Here is a 23,732-nt window from a genome sequence, read left to right as displayed (position 1 = left end):
TGGTTCCATCCCTATGTGCCACAATTTGCTACAAATTGGTGAGAAGGTTCAACCCCCACAATGCTGAAGTTATATATCTCCCTCCTACCCTTCAGGGTAGATTAAATACTTGAGAGATGTACGTCATCCATTATGCTTCATTATCAGGCTTTGTTGTCACTGTGCAAACCCAGCCTCAAAATACATAGACAAAATACATGAATGTTCGATAACACCCTCTCCCAAATTTCATGATTTCACATTCACTAATATTTGAATACACCACCTTGAAAGCAAAATAACTTTGGCCTAATCAGATCAAATACCTAGCCTTATAATTAAACAATTGGCCCTTGAAAGTCTGAATAACATTACACACAACCGTTTGTGTAAGCAAAAACAAGAAAACAAAACAAAATTGACTGTAGGCTAGTCATGGAAAATCTATTCTTGCATACAAAGAAAAAATAGAAGTTGGTTAACTATAGACTAGCAGTCCAAAAATGGTAGAGGGTAAACTTCTGAGGCTAAGCTGCAAAATAAATTAGCAGTCACACAAAGATAACCCGGGTTAATTAAGCCAGCGCAGAAGCACCAGCAGAGTTGAACAGTTTTTGAAAAGGGCAGTCGACAAAATTTGAAAAGGGAAAATATAAAAGTGGATTGGAATAAGGCAGGAAATGGGACTAAGTGGAGAGCTCTGAGTGTCAGCACAGTTATGATGCTGAATTACCATGTGCTATAAAATTCTAAGATTTAAATTAGCGCTTAACCTTTTAGTTACTAATTAAAATATTTCTAGAAAATGAAAAGAAAATCCTCATTTAGAATCTTTTCAAACAATGTCGGGCAACGTTACTGTTTCTAGAAATTTAATTTCTTCCTTCAAAGCAAAAAAGGCAAATTTTCAGGTGCAGGAGGAAGAAGGGGATAAACTGCATTTCAACCATGATCCACCTTTCTTCAGCCATCTTCCATAAGTTTCTTTTTGTTACATTTACAATCTAAGAACACAACCAACTCCTAAGCCCAGGTTTGCTACTCAACTGGATCACAAGAAAACAGCTTATTGAAAACTAGGCCGTGGAATAAAGACTTCAAAAATATAAGACAGATGAAGAGCTAGGTTGCAAGTCATGCTGGTGCAATAAAGATTTCAACATGAAATTTGTCCTTCTTCCCCACACCCAAGTACAGCAGTGCACGAAACATGAACTTGGCTCTTACAAGCAGAATTAGTGGATACTTTAGAAAAGGGAGAAAATTTAATTCCCCAATACTGCTTAAGTTCTGCCATTGACATTGACAACAAGATTAAGATTCAAAAACATTTTTTCTGATCAGGTTGTTAAAACTTGTGAAAACTATTGTTTAATTAGCAACGTAAGATGCATATTCTTCCCAGCCACAGCACTGAAGAGAAACAATTACAGCGCTTATGCATCCTGTAAAAACTTTACACACTGGTTAGGATGAAGACTTAATTCTCTCAAAGTGAATTTAAGATCCCACAAAACTATATCTTTAGAATATTCACTTTAACAAGTGCAAAATACTACATTCACAGGAAAGACAAAACTGTCAATCTTGTAGATTGTCAGTTACGTGCAGTCATTATGGCCTCTGGCAACCCTGTGCAAATTTTATCAAAGTGAACTGGAGTGTACCTCCAGGCTCTGTGTCCAGATATAACATTTATTGCTTTATATGAATACTGTATTGAAAGCCAAAGCATTCAGTTTACACACAAATTATACAATTATATAACGTTTCACAAAGGCAGTGAACAATTACATCTACAATTAATCTACAAAATCTACTTACAGAAATTTAAAAATTCTAAATATCAAAAAGTACAGTTGCCAGAAACAAGTACAAACAAATTTTGACAGCCAGTTATTGTGACTCAACAGTTAAAGGTTTTGAATTTACAAGCTGGATATCAGAAAACATCAGAAGTACAGATTAAGATTTGTGCTTTGAGTTCTCATCTCCAAAAATGTACAACCACTGGCTGTCAAAATGTAGTAGCATGTTCAAAAATATTTCATTCACTTCAAAATTTTGTACAAATCATGGTGGTTCAATGCACCCCCTAAAATTGCATTACCAGTACATAAGATCTGGCACAAGACTAAATTAACAAGGTAATTGCAGTAGCTCTTCAATGCAGTCAGTGGTGTATGTGTAACAATGCTGTCTGCATGCTACAAAAAATGGTAACCGAAAGGAACTTACTCAAATATTCACCACTGAGTGTAAATTGAGTGATTACCTCCCACCTTTTTCTGCTTGAACAATGAATCAAAAAAAGCATTTATTCTGCAACCAAAATAAACTGATCTTGAAACAAGTCCTAAACTTTGCTGTTTCACATTAATGTGAACCACACACTCCCTTTTGATTAATGAATCCCATTAATAGAGGATCAGAAGTAAATGAAAGTCATGTTTTGGGTTTTTTCCTGGAATGTGTATTAACCTGTTGTTTCAGCAGTGTTTATTGAATGTTGAAATAGTGACCATGTAGGAAATGAAATTTTGCTGAAGAGATTTAAAAACAAGACAAAAAACTATGGTAAATGGCCTAGTCCAATGAATTGGAAAACAACTTGACAATTATAGTTTTACCTTCCAGTTTAAAAACTTCCTCTAATTAGAAAATCTATACACAAAACCACTGATTTGACCAAACAAAAAAAGCGGGAGCAGTAGATGAGACCTGAAGGAGCTGGTTTCACAGTTCTCATCTTGTACAGCTCTTCCAGGTTATTTCTTGGAGAAGGTTTGTCCCTCCTTCTCCTGGAAACAAAGGTCCACTTTATTACATAAAATTTTATACAGTGTAAAATCAACACCTCATGGAAAATACTGCAGAGTATCTCAACATTTAGTCCTGTTCCATTGGTTCCTCTGTGGCATCTGCACTGTTCTCCATTGGGCTCTCAGAAGGCATCTCTGGAGTTTCAGGAGGTGTCTCTGTTTTTTCTGTATCGCTGTAGTCCACACTGCTACTAACAGCGTCAGTGTTTTCACTGATTTCACTTGCCTTAGAAGTTAATGTCTTGGTTGGCTCAGATTGGTCCATTTGGTTTTCATCTGAAGTTTTGACATTTTCAGATGAAACTTCAACTTTCTCTTGCTCAGATTCAAACATGGCTTTTACTTGTATGCTTGAAGGCTCTATAAATACACAAAATGTCAACAGATGTCACTTTTCCTCCTGTACTATGCAGCTGAAAACTTTCAGAAAAAGATAAATTGAAGCCATTGCAATTAGGGGGACATAGCAATTGAAAAACAAATTGATGTGCAAGACATTTCCTATATTATTGTTACAAGTTAATTTCAGGACATCCAATAGATTAGCTGATATATTTGTGACATTGAAACTAATATGCACAGGGAAAGAGGAACAAATAAATTAATTCACAAGAATCATGTAACAGCCAGTAGAAGCATGCGGATTTACTCATTTCCTCATTACAATATGAAGTGCGAGTTTGCACAATGGGTCACCCTGGAATCTAGTCAATTCCTTGCATCTCTCAGTGACTTAAGTATTAAAAGGCATCAATGAAGTTGAATGTTTATATACATATTAGTGGATTTTAAGGTTAGTGACTCTAAATATTACAAAGGCAAGTTAACCCTCAATATTTAATTGCAGATACAAAAGAATGCAATGCCTGAAAGAGTGTTAGAGGCAGATTCAATTGTAACTTTCAAAATGGAATTGGATATATACTTGAAAAAATTGCAGGTCTCTGGGGAAAGAGCTGGATTGTTGGTTAATGGGTAGCTCTTTCAAAGAGCTGGTACAGGCACGATGGGCCAAATGGCCTCCTTCTGTGCTATAGGAATCTGAGATTCAATGAAGCCCTGTCATATGCAGAACACATCACAATGAAATAGCAAATCAAATGAATACTTAAATCACTATGGAAACCAAAGCTACATAAAACAAACTCAGTAGGTTTTAAAACTCAGTTAATTTCAGGTACTGAAAGAAAAGCAGATAATATTGCTAGAATATAACTGTTCCAATTGCATAACAACATTCACAATCTCCAAAGATTAACTATAAAATGCAGCTATTAAGCAAATTGTTCTAAGGTTGTTTATTGTGCATTCTTTAGCCAGAAAATTGGAAATGATAGACAATGACACAGGATTAAATACAACCGACTGCGAAGGATAAGTGTGCCAAATCAGCATTCAAGACCATTATACAAGTACTGCTCTTAGACCAATATTTACCGAGTTCCGTGCACAGCCACACCTGATTGATGCCCAGATTGAAAAGGAATTCCTTAATTATTTTTACCTCTCTCAGGAAATTACATGATTGCTCGGGTGGGAAGAATTGTTCATCCATGATGGTCTGGCCATCATGTTGTTGTACAGGCTAAATTGACCAGTTTTTTTTTTGCCTGTCATTTCTGTATGTTCATATTGTGTGCAAGCAAACATGCAGAGAACATTGCTTGCTAACCTGTTACGTTTTAATGGTAGACAAAATTGGGAAAAAACATGGATTTGACATAAAAATTTCTCATATAAATGTAATATTTTTTACTTGGCTACTCATTTGAATCAGTGCAACCACAGCCTAATGTAAAGCCCAAGTGATACAAAATTAGCTCCTGAAGTTTGGCCTGCACTTTCAAGGTGTAATTCCAGTTTTCATTTCTCACTTGGCTTCATTGTACTGCTATTTTGCCCACTAAGCTGCACTGTCACCTGCCTACCAGTAAAATGATACAGAAAATTTGCTCATTAAAAAGGTGATTCTAGCTGGCTATGGTACTACTTTATATATTCAGGAAGGTACACAGTACCTTGTTTTTCTGCATTAACTGGATCAGTCCATTCACTCTCATCTTTGGCTTCTTCCTGCTTTGCTGTGCTCTCAGTTTCTTCAGGCATTTCTGAAGAACTCTCAGAATGTACAGGCTCTTCTTCCTCCTCATTTTCTGTGTCAAATTTCAGCCGTTTTACCTCAGGTGCCTCAGCTTCCATTGTGTCCTCTAAATGTTTATTTTTCGAACAGTTACTCTGAATGTCTTCTCCATGGGATGTAGGTGAATCACTGTTTAAAAACAATTAAGCGTGCAGCCACTGTAACAATTCGTACACAAGTTAAAGGGAGCTTGAACATGTCAACAGGCTTAGGAACACAATCAACTTTAATACAATCAACTTTAATAGTATTGGCCTTCTCCTTTATTCTCCCCAAACCCAGAGGTTTAGCTCTCAAAACAGACTTACTGCTATCTTTGGGCCAGTGCGCATATTCCATTCATTGTTGTTCAATTGTGACAAATTCTATTGCCACAATTTGAAGGTTCATACCACTACTATTCACGCATTTGAGTTCCAAGGTAGAACAAAAGTAGTGCTGCTCAGTTTTATAATAGGAATTTTATGCATTGTAACACAATGTATTATTCTGCTGCTAGAGTGTGTTTAGTGAGCTTTGCGGTCAATTAGCTTATTTCTTTCTGGTAAGGCAGTTATAGGTCTAAATTCTTGGCCCGATCTCAAAAGAAATTAACAGTGAATCACTATTTTTGTTGGCAGGTTGCTGTTGCTTCAGGTGTTGTTTCAATCTCAGCCATAGCTCAGATGGTAGCACTCCCACCTGAGTCAGACAGTAGTGGTTTACATCTCATTCCAGAGACTTGAGCAGAAAAATCAAGCAAAGACACTCCAGTGCAGTGTTATGGGAGTGCTGCACTTTCAGAGGTGCCTTTTTTAGGATGATGTGTTAAACCGAGACTCTGTCTGCCCTCGAAAAAGTGGACATAAATCACATTGCACTATTTTTAAAAAGAGGAGTTTTACTCCTGGTGGTCTGGGCAATATTTATCCCTCAATCATAAGTTGATTATTTGGTCATTATTACATTGCTGTTTGTGGGGCTTGCTGTGTTCAAACTGGCTGCTTTATTTCCTACATGACAACAATGACTACACTTCAAAAGTGTGCCTTGGGATGTTCTGTGGTCATAATGTTACTATGTAAATGAAAATCTTTCCTTTTCTTAGAAATATATCTGAGTCAATTGGCTGCAAATAAGAACATTAATACAATAAGTATACTAGCTGTAAGACATACCCAAGCCTATATTGAGCAGATCCATTAACACCTAAGGTTCAAAGATGGGCCACTACATTCATTTTTGAAATAGTGCTGTACTCTATGTAAAATGCTATTTAGCATTAAGTCAAAAATAACACCTTAAAGTATATGACACTGTTGGTTTCAAACCAAATCCATGCATTCCTCAGCAAGCTAAAAAATTATTCTATTTACCATACTCCAATGCCACAGAAAAATAAATGAAACAGGTTCGATCTGAAACTTGTTTAAGTTTGTAATGGGAAACAAAAAGAAAAATCAAAGTTGACACAGAAAGTTGCTTTCTGTGACTAGCTATTACTTCATTAAATATAAAGGGCTACCAGTATAATAACTAGCACAATATCAACTTTCAGCAAGTTGGCAGAATGTGGTCCTGAGGCAAAAATTAAGCAATCAAAATATAACAATTTTGAAGTACAAATGCATGGCTTCAAAAGCTTCAAAGATTTTATCCACACAATAAGCAGACTATTATCAAAGGAATGGAAAATGGCAGATGAAATTTGTGGTATTTTTTAAAATGAAATTTGATCTAGACATTAGCTAAACCATTTTAATACTGAATACACAGGGCTACACTTTTTACTGGTCTACTCTCACATCCTGGCTTAGCAACAAATTGCATTTTTAGTTGAACGAGAACATTTAATTACTGTTTATAATTACTGGTCCTCAATAATATAAAGAATTTCAGTAGGTACATCCCTACCACAGTGAATGTTTTATCTTTGCAGTGTTTTAAAAAAGGCTACCAAATTTGGAAAACATACCTGCGTGATTTGTCTTCCGTTTGTTGCACATTTATTTCTCTATCAGAGCTGTCTGGCAAACCATTTGTTGTTAAAGGGCTTGATAATGAAACCTTTGATCGACTCAGAGGTCTTGGAGTGCCAGGACCATTTATATTAGATCTGAAAGAGAAGTAAGTACTCCAAATTTACAATTCTGCTGAACTACATAAGATAAAGACACAAGCTACTCATATGACCCAGTTAGACAGTAATTGCACACCAGGAATTAAGGGTTGAAATGTTAGTGCTAACTCTGAATTTTCAAACCACTTTTGAGCAATTCACCAAGTTTATTTGTCTACAAAACTATATAATGTTCCATATTCAGTAACAGGCTAAAAAACACTTGAATCCAGTTACTTAAGCTTATCTTTTCTTTATCTCTACCATGTACCATACCAAGCTGAAGTGAATTCAGATCATCAATCCATGCTACCACCAGAGGGCCCATATTTTGATTTTCTCCCTGGAATTTAATGCAACACCAACATACTAAATCACTCACTATGTGCATAAAACAACCCAGTGGCTCAAAGGAAATTCATACCTATTTAACTTTTAACATATTCAACTTATTTTTAGGCTCAACCAGAGGAACAATGCAAATTTCACTTCAAGGATTAACCTAGGGCATGACAATACCCCACACAATGTTGGAGTTATCACTGGCACTATGAGATAATCAGATTTTCAGATACAAATGAGAATGTTTCACAGCTAAAACCACTATTTACATTACACCCCCATATCTGTTCTATACGGACATTTCACTACTTTCACTGAACATTATATGATGCCTCACACTCACTGATGTTTTAGTATGTTCACATTTCCTTTCCTCCTTTTGGTTTCTATTTTCCTCTTGGTAACAAGCACAGAGGAAGTACACAGGAAGGGCTCACAGGTATGAATTAAGTCCATCCCAATTTCCTGTCAGAAACAACTTAAATGTTTAGTGTCCTCAAGAGTCTAACTGTTAATGGACAACCAGGAAGGCACTTCTCACAAATCCCCTTAACAGATGTTAAACAGAAAAGACTGAAATTTAAGAGTCGTTAAAGTACAGCAAGATATAAAATATTACAACCATTTCCAAAGCATTTGCAGTTTAAACACTCAAATATTCAATATAATAGAAATAGAAAAAATGTGCAAGGTTCAATTTGTAGGGTAAATAGTAGACCAAAAACTTTGGTTAATTTGGAGCTATAGGCTACTATAAATACTATCTTTTTTTACACATTTGGGACAAAGTTAGCATTTTGCACCCTGGTGGCCTTGTAAGCAGGGTTTTAAGGAGAAGTGTCATGGTTGTTTTCAGCCTGAACTACCTACCATTTCAGCTAATGGAATTAATAAAGGCAATCCTTTGGAAACAATTGACAACATCACAAAGAAAGCTAACACAATAACTTACCTGTCTGTATAACCAGTGTGGCTTCCTGATAGCATGATGCCATTCACTCGATTCAAACTATTCGAGCCAAAGTTGTACTTCCTAAAAAGATCAGAAATTTTAAAACCTTGGCGTATTAAACAATTCTTCAACAAAAAACATGCACCATAAAGTATTTAAGTTTTACTTACTCTGTAGAGGGATACACACAGCTGACAACCATAACATTCTGTAAATTTACAAAAAGAGGACATGAGACTAAAGAAAATAAATTTTTGCACCTAAAATCTGACTTTAGCTCATTAACTGTAAAACATTTCAACAACAAAGTCTTAGAGATAGTGAACTCCTGTCTTTCCCAGATCTTCTAGTTGGGAGCAAGAGCACTCATGATGAAAAATTTCTCACCAAGTTATCCCCAAATAATTTACTTTGTTCTGATACCCCTCATAACTAGCTAAAAAAGAGAGGGGGAGGCAACGGGTCACATCACATTCTGTAGACTAAGTAGGAGTATCACAGAAAACAACAGTGGAAGAAAATCTTCAAATCCGCCATTTGACAACTGGATAGATATAGTTAGCAATCTGACAACTTCAGTTGAATTGGAGGAGATCAAGAACCTGCTCATGTCCACAAAAGGCATTTGATAAGGTTCTGCATAAAAGATTGTATAAATGAAAATGCATGGCATTGGACTTGATCTTATAACATGCGTCAGTAATTACTTGGGGGGTACAGGGTGCTTAGTTGAAGGGCATGTAAGAAGAGAAAAGTGTTCCTCAGCAATCTGTACTAGGACCTCAGTTTTTCACCACATATATATTCATGACTTGGATGAAGGAATAAATAGTTACACAGACAAGTTTACAAATATAAGACTAAGTTAGGAGGCATGGTAAATTCTAATGATGGTAACATCAATGGGCCAGGGACCAATTAAGTGAGTGGACAAAAGTGTGGTAGGGGGAGTTCAACTCAGAAGTTCAAGGTCAACCACTTTGAATCTGATAAAATCAGAGAAGAGAGACTAGGAACTAAAGAGTTGCAATGGGATTTGAGCATTCATGTACATAAATTGCCTAAAGCTATTGTACATGTACAAATTCAAAAAATTGAGGAGACGATGGCTGAATTACAAAGGACCTTAGTTAGCTCTTATCTGGTGTATGGCATTCAGTTGTAGGCACCACACCTCTACAGGGATATTCTGACACAGGAGTGGTTACATCGCAGATTCACCTGAATTATACCAGGGTTTAAAGGATTACATTACAAGGACAGGTTGCAGAAACATTACTAGTATTTCCTTGCGTTTGGAAACTTAAGGGGTAATCTGATCAAGGTGTTTAAAATGATAATGAAATTCCACACTTAGATACAGAGAACCAACATCTTAGATACAGAGAAACAAAACAAGGAGGCATAATCTTAAAATTAGAACTAGGCTTTTCAAGAGTGAAATCAGTGAACAATTCTTCATGCAAAGGCTACTGGAAATCTGGAACTCCCTTCCCCCAAAAAGGCTCTGGATACTGGGTGAATTGAAATGTTCAAGACAGATAGTAAGTAAAAGGAGTCAAGGCATAAGTCAGCTTTAAAGCAATAAATAGCAGAGCAGGCTTGGGAGATTAAATGGCCTACTGCTGATCCTATGTTCCAAGGATTTCAAAACCATCATCTTCAGCACAAAACAACCCTGTTTAGGATTTAAAAAAAAACTAAATGAACACTGCAGTGTTTTTAAACTTTCCTTCTAGTTGTAGGTAGCTTTCTTTTGGGGGCAAACGGCTATATTTCTTAGAAAGGGAATCAGTGGAGCATTTGTTTTAAATCTTTCTATTTCAGATTCCGTGATGAACCCTCCAGTTACACTCAGTAGAGTTGGAATCCAGGTGCAAGCATTTGGATTTACAGCAAACTTAAAAGGGTAACATAAAAGGCAATCTCTGAGCATTGACATGAAGCTAACTTACTCAGCAAAGACAGGCAATCAATCAAATTAAAGGCATAAACCCCTGAAGAATCAACATAGTCCTCTGAAGATAGTTGGGAGATTAAAAGCATGGGAAAAACAGAACTTTTACTTGGAGCCTCATAGATGTTATTTCAGTTATTAACACCCTCAATCTTCTGATAACTTGACAAGACTTCAACTGGTAACAACCCAGGTTTAGTGATAAGGATGACAGATAATAGATCAAGTCATTAATAATGCGAAGACCAGTTTCTAGATTCTTGGTTACCTTTTCAACTCCCCTGAGAAATTTGTCTGTCCCAGTGTAATTCTTCTTAGGATCTGTAAGCAGCTCACATAAACGCTGGATAGTGAAGGGAATACTGCAGACACAAACAAGTATGTTATGCATTAACCAGAACATGCAACAAAAACAGCTGGGGCGCGGAAAATGGCATGTTTGGGAGGTATGGTGGGGTATTTAAAACAGAGGAAAGTTTTAAGTTTGTGTGAAAATATCTGTTAGAACTTTTTTTAATAGTTAAAAATGTTAACATTTGAGTTTGTTATTAAAACTATGAACCTAAATTCTCAGATTCCCATTCCTAAATTTTCCTCCTCCCTCACAAACTGTTCTACTGATCTAGATCATAGCTTGCAAAATAACTGTGGCAAAACAGGCAAAATCCCTAACAAACCAAGTGGAGAACAGAAGTCAGTACACCATATACAGCAAGTGACAATTTTGATATTTCACAAAAATATAAACAAGATTGGCAGAAGTATCTATTTCTCATGTCTTCCATCGATCCATCACATATTAACCATCAATGTCAGTTTGTCTCACTGGTAGCAGTGGGGGGGGGGTGGGGGGAGGTTGGTTGGTTGGCGAGAGAGGAGGGAAGAAGGGAAAGGCAAGAGGGAGTGGGACAGAGTCTGTGTGGGAAAGGAGAGCAAGCAAAAAGTTGAGCTGAGTTTCAGAAGTGCTGTGGGTGAGACAGAGAAGCTGTGCTACTCAGGGCTTGTTTGGGTGATTTAGCGTTACTTAATTTGAATTTATGCAATATGTTATTTGTGCAGTACAGAATTTCAACTAGTGCGCTAATCAATATTTATTTCTCAACAAGTATCACAAGGCAAATTAACTAGTCATCCATCTCAATACTGCTTGTGGGACTTCCTATGTGAAAACTCACTGCCATCTTCACTTACATTAAAACAGTGATGACATTTTAAAAATAATACATTGGCTGTGAAGGACTCTGGGGATCATGAAAGCACAAAATAATAGCAAATTTTTTTTCCTTGGACACTTTATCTGTAACCGTCTACAATCGGTACATAAATCACAATTTGACAAGCCTCCCCAGAAAAATACACAAACAATATTTGCAACTTTAAAAATGAGTTTAATTTCAATTTCCCACAATGAATTGCACTATCCTAGTGTGAACATTGTCCAGCAGAATACCCCCACCACACAAAAAATATATATTTACACCTCAAGCATAGGGATTTGACAGGGACATGGCTGAATTTGAATGGGCCAGGAATAAAACCTTATTGATTCTGAAATCTGCAACTGAGAAAGGTGCCTTTATAATTCAAATTTATTTCAAGCAGCAGAAACAAATTCACACAAACAGGAAAAAACCAATGTGCTTCAATGGACTGCAATTTTTATATCAAATTAGAAAGAAAGAAATGCTTGCTTTAACATACTGACTTTCACAACCTCAGGACATCCCAAAGCACTTAACAACCAATGAAGTGTAGTCATTGCCGTAACGTAGCAAATGCAGCAGTCAATTTGTGCACTGCAAGGTCCAACAAACAGCAGTAATAATGACCATATTTTTTTTTAAGTGACCTTGATTGAGGAATGATATTGGCCAGGACATTGGGGAGAGCTCCTTTGCTCTTCTTCAAAATAGTGCTATTGAAGTTCTAATGTCCACCCGGGGGCACTGACAGGGCCTTAATTGAACATCTCATCCAATAGATGGTATCTTGAACATTACGGCACTCCCTCAGTATTGTACTGGATTCAAGCCTAGATTTTTTGGGCTCAAATCTCTGCAGTGGGACTTGAACCCACAACCTTCTGACTCAGGGGCCACAGTGCTACCAACTGAGCCATGGTTACTAAATTTGAAAGAGCAATGATTATAAAAAAATAACCCATTTTCAAAAATAATCAAAGCATTGTATGTCATTTTATAAAGTGTTTAATAGAAGTTTTAAAGTTAGTAAAATATTGCTTTGAAAAGTAGGAGTAAACTGAAGTGGAGCCATTTCTGAAACCTTTGTACATTTAAATCTAGACTAGCCCTGGAAATATTATTACAATATTCAGTTATTTTGGCATAGAAGAGTAAAGCACTGCGGGACACTGGTTCTATTAAAGTCCCACTCGGTCTATATTATAGGAAGTTTGCTTCTGTCAGATGGAACATATCTGTAGAGAACAAATCATCCATAGTGGCTCGAGTTCCACATTTGCTGAAAAAAATTCACTGAAATAAATCAAAACGCAAATCTTAAAATACCTGTAAAGTATTTGGTATCCATGACCGTTTGCCATTTTTTCCTCTTTTCATCATCTTTACTCTCTCTCATAGGTATAACTCGCTGTGCTTTAAATGGCTACTGCGTTTCCTATATTACAAACCATTATACTTCGGAAGTACTTCATTGGTTGTAAAAGCACTTTGAGACGTCCATTGGTCAAGAAATATGCTATATAAATGCAAGTCTCTTTCTTTTAACATCGCTCATGGGTAATGTGGATCAACCATTTTGTATGCAGGTCACAGCATGTATACTTGCAAAAGAAATTCAGCATGACACGATAGAATGAACCTTTGCTGAAATCTGATCAAAAGTTAAAAGGAGGAAGTTATCACAGATAAACAGGATAAATTGTCTAATATCACATAATACCACTGAAGAGCAAGAGTTAACAAAAAATGTATAATCATGAAGAACATTCGAGACTCCATTAAATGCACTTTTGAACAGCAGAACAATATCTCTCTAGAGAAATACACTATTAAGAACAAACTTGCCTAGCAAAAGCATACTGGTCACAGAGCAGAACAGCTCCCCAGCTTAGATCTTACAACTGAGTAAATTCCATTACCCCAGACAGGAAAAAAAATTACAGAGGCTACATGGTTTACAATTTCCACAGTTCAAGAAAGACAAGTTGCAGTTCTGTCCATTTCTTCAAATCTACTTCCTTTCTCAAATTTCCTACAAGTATTTCCAATTCTGCTCATGCTGTGTTACACATTAACTGAAAAAAGTAAGCAAATTGCTTGTGTCCATTAGTAGCCACAAGCAAGCATACAAATATATTTTTCCTTTCTGCCTCTGAGGAAAAGTCGTGGCATTTGTAATATAACAAAATTGACAATTATATCGAGAAATACTCCAATTACGCAAATTTAAATTACTTCACGATTGAAAATAATTTACTGAAGCTATCTGAAATTTTGGACAGCTTTCAGTTGATTAACAATTTAAACTTCATTTTCACTAAGTGTAAATTTTACATGCACAAATTTAACACGGTTAAGCAATTAAACTGAATTTAATCTAAATTGTTATAATATGTTCAATCTAATGCATATCTTGAAACTGAAGCAGCAACTATTATTGGGTGACAGCAAATTACAGTTGAACATTTACCACCCTTCAATTTTGAACTGTTAGGATTTAATCTCCAAAAAAGAAAGCAATTTTTAATAATTAAATCACACTAGCAATTACATTTTCCCTCCGACCTCCTGCACCTGTTTGCTAATCCAGGGATGTAAAAAAGTTACTGTAATAAATGCCATAATACAACCTATACCAATTAACATTTTAAAAATTGGTTGAATTGAGGGGGTCAATTTTTTTAAACAGGATTCAATTTCTAACATCTGCACTAGTCTCTCCAATCTATGCTGTGATATTAATAGAACAATGTTGACATGATGCTCGAGTAACTTTTGTTAATAAAGCAGCTGAACCCATTTACTAATAACTGAAAAAACTGCAAGCTTCGCCAACACAGAAAAATATTAACCATGTGTTCAGCCTTCAGAGAATTGGAAAGTGGACATTGTTTCCAGAAACAGAAAACAAACTGCACAAATAAAAGCATTTAGAAGGCATCATCATGGGACCATTGGAAAAATGATCGAGTAAGACAGTTGTGCAAGTAACCCAAGACAAATGGTTCTATGGTGTCAATTTAAGTTGATTAGGCCAAAACAACATGAAGTACATTAAACAAAAATGTATCCAACAAGGAGGGTGATCCAAGCAGAAGATAGGCATATTGTTTCACAAACTCACCAGTTTTCTATTTTAACATTGTGCAAAAATTAACTAGCACCTGCCAGATGTTCAAGTTAAAAAGCTGACTGAATACCAGCGTCACATCAGCCTGCGTAATGAGTGTCATCAGGACAAGGTTGATGAAACTGCTGTATAACTACGTATGTCCAAAAGAACATGTTGACTGCAAAGCACTACTTCAATCCCCTCTATCTGAACGGTTACTGAAAGACAACACTTTGGAAGTATGTCAGCCACAGAAATTGCGCTTGTAATACCGAAAAAAGACACCAGCCAGCACTTAGGCACAAATTGCCCCATTAGGCTGAATGGCAGGATTCAATATGGGACTGAATATTTATTATACAGTATAGAACTAAAGGTGCCATGCAACATAAATGTGTTGCCTGTCACTGAACATTAACAATTAAGAGACTAATTTGTCAATGCAACACTGATTTCACCATCACACCAGGAAGGATGACCAGTTAACAGCAATAATGAACACTTGCAAAAACCAACTAGTTAGGGATGCCTCCATTGGCTCTGCTGGGGCAAAATTTAAATGATCTTTTAAAACTGCAAAAACTTGGGAGGACTATTTTGTTTCCAGAACAAAGAGGAGGTTATGCATAAAGACATGAATAACCTAAATGTAGTTCAATATAGTATTTATACAATGAAACAGGCACAGTCCACATCATCAGACTAAGAGTTCCGCAACGTCCTGGAGATTTTAAACTAGTGTAGAGGCAAATTTCAAACAGACACGCAAAGTTTATGCCCATTACAAGCATTGCGAGTTGTCCTAATAATTAAACATTGAAAACTAATCCAGTGAAACGAAAATCTAAAATTTAAAAAACAGAAATTAGACATCAAATGTCTATTTTAATTTAATAATTCTGGTCAATGCAATTGATTAGAATACACGGGTAGAGAGACAACCTTATTTCTTATACTTGTGTTGATTGCTTGTGCTTAAAACATATCTAACAGTCCTTACTTGCAAAGCTACCACTGGAAGGATTGCAATGTAAATCAGTTAGTATACACACGTTCATGAACAGTAAATGTTTTGGATCCACGCATTTCCCCCCAGAAACAAACTACAGCTGGGAAAAAAGTAATGTCCTGGACTTTGTAGTGGTAATTAATGATAATTAAACAGTCAGCATTTGCCATCCTCTGAAACAGACAGTAACTTTGGGAATCTGCATATGTGCAGTTAAACATGGAAATTCAGAAGTTGCTGTCAATGAGTTTTTGTTTCTCCAGAAGGGGCGCTTGAGGACCCTCCAGACTACAATCAATGGGAAATCTTTGAACTGATGAGAACTTCCACTCAAACACTCAGCATCGCTGAGAAATTTACACCTTGATGGAAGACATGTAACTGGGTTTTGCACTGAAGGGAAAAGATAGAGCATCCAAGGCTAATGTGCCCTGAGTGACAAAATGAATAGAAGTTATTATAAATTTCTATTTTCTTTTAAATGTCAAGTGCAGAAGAGTATAAGTCCAAGAGGAAATTGAAAAAGTCAACATGGCAGAAAAAGAGATTACAGGAAAGGTGAGCAGGCAACATCAAATCAAACCCTAAAAAATTTCATAAGCATATGAAATGTAAAGACTTAGCTAGGAAAAAAAAACTTTGGCCCATTAACAATTCAAAGGTAGGTAGAGGACAAGGCTAAAGTATTAGTAAGTACTATGCATCTACCTTCACTAAAGGATACAAGAATTAGGAGCACAAGCAGATCACACAGCCATCAAGCCTGCTCCACCATTCAATAGGATCATGGCTGATCTTGGATTTCACTCCATTTTCCTGCCCGCGCTCCATATCATTTAATTCCCCAAAACCCCAAAAATCTGTCGACCCCGCCCTAAATGTCTTGAACAATAGAGCATCCACAATGCTCTGGGTGGAGAATTGCAAAGATTCACAACCCTTTGAGTGAAGAAATTTCTCCTCATTTCAGTCCTAAATAATTTGTCTCTTATCCTGAGACTTTGGCCCCGTGCTTTAGATTCCAAACCAATGGAAACAATCTCTCAGTGTCCACCCTATCAAGCCCCTTCAGAATTTTGTAGGTTTCAATGAGATGGCCTCTTGTACGTCTAAACTCCAAAGAATATAATCTGAATTTCTCAGTCTCTCATCATAAGACAACCTCTCATCCCAGGGACCAATTTAGTGAACGTTGGCTGTACCGTCTCCAATGCAAATATATCCTTTCTTAAATGTGAAGACCAAATTTGCAGAGTACTCCAGACGTGGTCTCACCAAAACCCTGCACAACTGTAGCAAGATGTTTTTTATTCTTGTACTCCAATTCCCTTGCAATGAAGGTCAACATGCTTTTTGTCTTCCTGATTGCTTGTTGCACCTGCATGCTAAATCTACGTTCCTTGTACAAGCACATCCATGTCTCTTTGAACATGAACATCCTCGCATTTCATTCATTTTAAAATATTCTGCTTTTTTATTCTTACGACCAATGTAAATAACTTTACACTTCTCGATATTATACTCCATCTGCCATCTTGTTGCCCACTCACCTAACCTGTCTATATTTCTTTGCAGGCTCTGTGCCCTCCCCACAGCTTATCTTTCCATCTAGCTTGGTATCATCAGCAAACTTAAATACGTTGGGAAGTAACTTCCAAGCTCCCCAACATTGGATTTGGGAGGTGCCCCAAAGAGACACTGGGGAATCCTCAGAAGTTCCCAGGTAAGGGTTTGCACAGCAATTGTCCAGAAATGCTAACTTCCTCTGGACAATTGCCCTGTACCGGGAACCATCTGAAAATGTGATTTAAATCGCAAACTTCGAATGGTTCCGCCAGGGTTACACCAATACCCAGAAAATGTCAGAAATATTAAAGCCTCTTCTAACTTCTGGGTAACTATTGTAAACATCCAGGCCGGCCCCCTCAGGACTCCTCTCCAAACCACAACCCCCACCCCTCCCCCCACAACCTCCAATCCCCCCACCAGCAGCACTCCTCGCCCACCCCCACCAACCTCCACGCCCTGAACCTCCGGGACCCCCCAAACCCATCCTGCCAACCTCCAATGCCTCCAAACACCTCCCCCAACCTCTGATCCCCCCTCACACCCCAAAATCCTACCCATCTACTTTAGACACTTACCTTCTCCCTGGCCTATCAATCTCACTGGGCCCTGCTTTACGGCAGCTAGTGCAGTAAAAAAAGGAGGCGTGACCTCCTTGAATCCGCTGGAGCTGCACTTTGCTGGGGCCTGCGAGGAGTCTTTCGATGCAGGCCCCAAGCAGCTCCAGTGATCAGAAGTGTCAGCGTAACTTTCAAGGGAAGTATGTATTTATTTCTTAAAATTCCTGCAGGCCATCTCTTTCCGATGCTACTCGGCCCATTACTCTGTCTTTTCTAGAATGTAGATAGCTGAGAACCCAGCACTAATCCTTGCAGCACTCCACTATTCACTGCCTGCCAACTTGAAAAGCCCAGTTTAGGCCCACTCTATTTTCCATCCATTAACCAATCCTTTATCCATACAAATAAATTACCCCCAACTCCATGAGCCCTTATCTTCTCCATTAACCTTTTATGTGGCACCTTACTGAATACCTTTTTGAAATCCAGAAATACTACTGGTTCCCCTTTATCGACCCTACAAGTTACATCCTCTACAATCACTAATAAATTTGGCAGTCATGTAAGCTATGTTGACATGTTCTAATCAAGTTGTTCTAAGTGCATTGTTAAGACTTCCTTAACAATAGATTGCAGCATTTTCCCAACAACTGATGTTGTGCTAACTGGCCTGTAGCTCACCATTTTCTCTCTCCCTTCTGTCTTGAAAGGTGGTGTAACATTTGCCAACTTCTAATCTAAGTAATTTTGGAAAATCATGGCTAGCACATCCACTATCTCTGCAGCTATCTCTTTTCAAACCCTGGGGTGTAGACCATCAGGACCCAGACATTTGTTGAATTTTAGACCTTCAAGTTTCTCCAACAGGGCAATTAATATCAGAGATAACTAATTTCCTCACCCTTTTGAGCCCCTAGGTTGTCTATTTCTGGATTGGAACTTGTGTCTTTCACGGTGAAGGCAAACAAAATATTTGTTCAATTTCTCTGCAAGGAAGCAAATGATGTGAATGTAACACTAAAAGACGGAGTTATAAACAAAGTCGTTATAGATAGAGCAGAGGCTCCCAAACTGGGTTGGGTGGGGTGGGGGGTCGTGAGCACCTCCTCCTTCGAGAAAGCCCTGGCGACTGTGGCAAGCAGGCAGCCCAGCCCAGAGGCACTGACAAGATAGTCCTGGATTCACTGGATCAATTCCACTAACAGCATGAGTGGACAGCGAGCCCAAAGCACCCTTGGACATCAGAAAACATTTCTAGCGGGGAGTTCAAGTGGGCCCGGGATGTTTTTTTGCTAACTTGGCACAGCTAGAGACCAGCAAGCATAACTCAGTCATTGACCAGAAAACAAAAAAAGTCATGTGGCTGAGCTGGGAAGGTCAGTGGTGGTTTTAAACTTTTCTTTTTGTCAGGCTCCTTACCTCAGGATAGCGACTCCGTTTCTCAGGAACCGGCAACTAGATGAATTAGGAGTAGGCTAATCGGCCCCTTGAGCCAGCTCCACCATTCAATATCATAGTTGATCTGAGACTGTGGCCTCAACTCCACATTCTGCCTACCCCTGATTGACTTCCTCCTTAGTCAAGAGTCCAAGGTCATTTACCTCTGCCTCCACCACTCTCTGGGGAAGAGAGATCCAAAGATTCACAACCCTCAGAAAAAAATTCCTTCCCATCTCTGTCCTAAATGGGAGGCCTTTAATTTTTAAACTGCATCCCTTGGTTCTAGTCTCTCCCACAAGGGGAAACATTTTTTCAGCATCCACCCAGTCAAGGTCCCTCAGGTTCTTATATGTTTCAATAAGATCACCTCTCACTCTTTTGAACTCCAATGGATAGCCAAAACAACCTTTCCTCCTAAATTAATCACCCCACCATCCAATGTATCAGTCGAGTGAGCCTTATCTGAACTGTTCCTAATGCATTTATATCCTTTCTTAAATAAGGAGGCCAAAACTGTACACAGTACTCCACATGTTGTGTCACCAACACCCTGTACAACTGTACCAAAGCATCCCTATTTTTATATTCTATTCCCCTTGCAATAGATGACAACAATCCATTTGCCTTCTACATCATTTGCTTTACCTGCATTCTGTGATTCATGTACCAGGACACCCAGATCCTTCTGTCCCTCAGAGTTCTGCAATCTCTCTCCATATAAATAATGCGCTGCTTTTCTACTCTTCCTGCCAAAGTGGACAAGTTCACATTTTTCCACACTATATTCCATCTGCCAAATTTTTTCCCACTCACTTAACCTATCCATGTCCCTTTAGAGACTCCTTATGTCCACTTTGCAACTGACTTTCCTACCTACCTTTGTATCATAAGCAAGTTTAGCAACCATACACTTGGTCATTGATATAAATTATAAATCGAGATCCCAGTCTGATCACTGTGGCACTCCACTTGTCAGATCTTGCCAACCTGAAAATGACCAATTATGCCCATTCTCTCGTTCCTATTAGCTAACCAATCCTCTACCATGCTAATATGTTATCCCCTACACCATGAGCTCTTATCCGGGTAGTAACCTTTCATGTGGCACCCTGTCAAATGCCTTCTAGGAAGGGAGAGGAGTTGCTGTGAATGTGTGTGAGAGAGAGGGGATTTGAGGAATTGGGAAGAGGGTTGGGCGTGTGTGTGAGGGGAGTTGAGAAGAGGAACTGCTGTGTGTGGGGGTTGGGGAGAGGGAGTTGAGAAGAAATGTGTGTGCGCGCGTGTGCACGTGCTTTGGGGGTGGGGAGAGAGCGCTGATGACAAGTTGGGATGAGGGCTGCTGTGTTTGGTGGGGTGGACTCGAGTTGGGAAGAAGGGTGCATATGTGTGTTGTTACAAATTACTTTAAAAACTCATTTTCACTTTTATATTTATTAAAAAATGTTGATTGATAATGTGCAAACTTTAATTATGTACTGAATGCTTTCATGTTGTTTTATTGTTTTGTTTTTGCTGGCGTTTGGGGGTCATGTTAATTTTTAAGTGTTAAAATGGGGTCACATTGGAACATTGTTTGGGAAGTGCTGAGATAGAGAAAACGTACTGAAAAGATCAGCATTACTGAAAGTTAGTAGTAATCTGGTCCAAATGAAATGCATTCTAGGTTGCTGAAAAGAGTAAAGGTAGAAACAAAAGAGTCACTGATCACAATCTTTCAATCCTCATTGGATATGGTAGTGCCAGAGGACTGCTTATGTTATTCTACTGTTCAGAAAGGAGAAAGGCAACTACAGGTCAGTCAGCCTCAAATTAGTAGTGGGGAAGTTAATGGAAGCCATTATCAGGGACAAAGTAAAATTTGGAAAGGGAAATCGGCATGGACTTATTAATGCTAAATTGTGTTTGACTCAATTCATTGCATTCTTTGATGAGAGAACATTTATCAAGCTGCTGTGGTTGTCAAATAAAAGGTGCAAGATCATGGAATTAAGGGGAAAGTGACAGTAAAGATACAAAATTGGGTCAGTGGCAGAAAGCAAAGTTTGGTGATGGATGGATATTTTCCAGTCTGGTTGGAGGTTTTCCATGGACTCCCCCAAGGATTAGTTTTGGGTCCAATGCTCATTGTAATTTTTATTAACAATCTAGGCTCAGGTGTAGAGAGCAGCATTTTTATGTTTGCAAAACTTTTTACAAAAAAGTTACAGATAATACAAAACCTGACAAAGTAGTAGATCATGAGGATAGTTATAGGCTTTAGGGTGACAGACATGATGGTGAAGTGGGCAGAAGCCAGATGAGGCAAATAGTGTTCAAAGTGGGGAAATGGGTAGCAATGGACTTAGACGGGACAAACATGGAAAAAATATTCCATGAAAAATGGCACGACTGAAGTGTAGATGAGCAGAGGCCATGTTGTCCATATAAGCAAATCCTTAAAGGTGGTAGGGCTTTTGATTCATATGGTGGCTAAAAAAAAGCATATTGATTCATTGGGTTTAGAAATAGAGGCACAAAATATGAAAATAAAGAAATCAGTCTAGAATTTTATAAATCACTAGTTAGGCCTCAGCTGGAGTACTGTGAATAATTTGGCACCACATTTCAAGATAGATGTAAAGGACTAAAAAAGACATAGAGCTAGTTTACAGGGATGGAGGACTTAAGTTATGAGCAGTTATCATAAAGGTTCTCCCTAGAATTGAGACAGTTAAGCAATGACCCAAGAGGTTTTCAAAATGAGAGGTGCTGATAGAATAAACAGAGAAAAAATATTCCCCTGGTAAGTGATTGAATAACCAGAGGTCATAGATTCAAAGTCATTGGAAAAAAATAGAAAGGATAGATGAGGAGAAATATTTTCACTTGAGAGTTGTTGAGGTTCAGAATGCTCTTATCGATGGAAGATGATTCCATAGATAACTTAAAAAAGGATTTTCACAGGTTCGTGAGTAATAGGAACATCAGGCTTACAGACAAAAAGTGGGGATATGGGGCTAAGTACAACATTTCTTTTAAACAGCCAGCACAGGCAAGACAGTCAGACTGGCCTCCTTCTGTAAAGTGCTTTGATTCTATGAGATGCCACCATTTGCTGTTGGATAACCATCTTGAATGGCACAAAACTGGACTAAACTGCTTGATTCAACAATACAATTTTGAAATTGAATTGTAGGACCAATCCTGAATTATCAGTAAAGGTTTGAAACTAAAATGCTGAAGTCATTCAACTCTTTGCTTCAGAAAAATAAAAGCTCACTAAGAGTGAGTTACCCAGGATCTACCCCATGCGAGACCAAGCTCAGAGTACTGCATAAGGGAAGAAAGTCAGAAAGCAATAAACAGAATGCTCTCTAGCTTTCAGTATTTTTGTTTGTTTGGAGTTCATTGTGCGATCTTTCAGTACCTCAAAACAGTAGAAATCATAACCTGAGTGTCTTGGCTATTCTTGCATAGTTTTGGCTACTCTTGCATAGTTTCAAGATCAAAACATTTGGTAGCAAACCAACTATCTGATTTATTGTCTGCTTAACGAACAATTTTCAAACTAGGATCCTCCGATGCCTCAGGATCCAACACAACTTTTCAGGGGTTCGAGAAATAATGTGAAAGTGATTAGCAAGCAGTGCCAACTTTACAAGTGGATGAACACTCAGGTCACTGGAGGCAAGTGTAAATGAATGAACAGTGATCAGAGGTGAGCTTGGTGAGCCAGGAAGCAAGAGTAGTGTGTGGCCACCGTGTGTGCAGCACAGAGTGGGTTGGCCATCTCATCTAGGAGGAGAGTGCAAAGTGGTTGCCAGGCAGACCTGTAGTTACCAAGGCTGGTAAATGGCTAGGTGAATTTAGCTTTATTCAAGAGAGGGAAGTTTTTTTTTTTAAATACTTAAATACATCATATTTAAAATCAAAACAAGGGCATGAAAATACAAGTTCAGATTTCACCTGAAAGTGGAGATTGATTTAGAGCGCTATTGTCAAACATCACACGAAGGACAGACTCTGCAGTGAGAAGTACTGCAGGCACATCCATCTCACTGACAACTGAGTAAATACTTGTTTTCCTGAAACCATTCAGACACTTTTTACCTGCAGCATTTTTACATTAGTGTAATTTTATAATTTAGATGAGGGAGGGTCCATGATTACCAATTCATTTGAAAAAGAGTCCTTCAACCAAGAGACTTCAGAACCACTGCTTTTGCACTCTTCAAACTTTGCAGAGGTTCTGGATAATAGGTTTTCAGCAACGATCGATATTTCTCAAAAATAAAAAAAATCCAGTGATTGACTTAAAAAAATTGATTTAAAAATGTTTGCTTTGGGCCTAAATGACAAAAAATACCTACAGTAAGCCAAGTTGAAGCATCTGTTAAATGCATTATCAAGTTTACGATAAAGATCATGAATTGTTCAAATAGAGCTCTCTAGTGGCAAGATCTAGATTGTCATTGTTGAACATTTCTGGCCACAGCCTGGAGGATGGTCAGTTGCCTTTAACTCTTATAATACTGTTTCAGAAGAATAGACTGCTGAACTACAGGACTGGCAGT

General features: G+C 38.0%; 1 protein-coding gene across 3 annotated transcripts in view; it reads right to left on the bottom strand.

The window, feature by feature from the left end:
* Positions 1 to 1,327: 1,327 nt before the first annotated feature.
* The window catches only part of ppp4r2b (protein phosphatase 4, regulatory subunit 2b), a 67,468-nt gene continuing 45,063 nt past the window's right edge, over positions 1,328 to 23,732 (bottom strand). For all 3 annotated transcript variants that reach the window (XM_041191365.1, XM_041191364.1, XM_041191366.1), the window contains 6 exons: positions 10,559 to 10,652; positions 8,504 to 8,541; positions 8,334 to 8,414; positions 6,896 to 7,036; positions 4,820 to 5,070; positions 1,328 to 3,161 (listed from right to left, as the gene is read on the bottom strand). In XM_041191365.1, coding sequence (XP_041047299.1) covers positions 2,869 to 3,161; positions 4,820 to 5,070; positions 6,896 to 7,036; positions 8,334 to 8,414; positions 8,504 to 8,541; positions 10,559 to 10,652 — 898 coding nt within the window. In that variant the 3' untranslated portion in view covers positions 1,328 to 2,868. The remainder of the gene's footprint in view (positions 3,162 to 4,819; positions 5,071 to 6,895; positions 7,037 to 8,333; positions 8,415 to 8,503; positions 8,542 to 10,558; positions 10,653 to 23,732) is intronic.

The sequence above is a fragment of the Carcharodon carcharias genome, chromosome 7, assembly GCF_017639515.1.
Source record: "Carcharodon carcharias isolate sCarCar2 chromosome 7, sCarCar2.pri, whole genome shotgun sequence".
NCBI classification, from domain to species: Eukaryota; Metazoa; Chordata; class Chondrichthyes; order Lamniformes; family Lamnidae; genus Carcharodon; species Carcharodon carcharias.
Note: the sequence above shows the minus strand (reverse complement) of the source record. Positions and strands in the feature narration are given on the sequence as shown.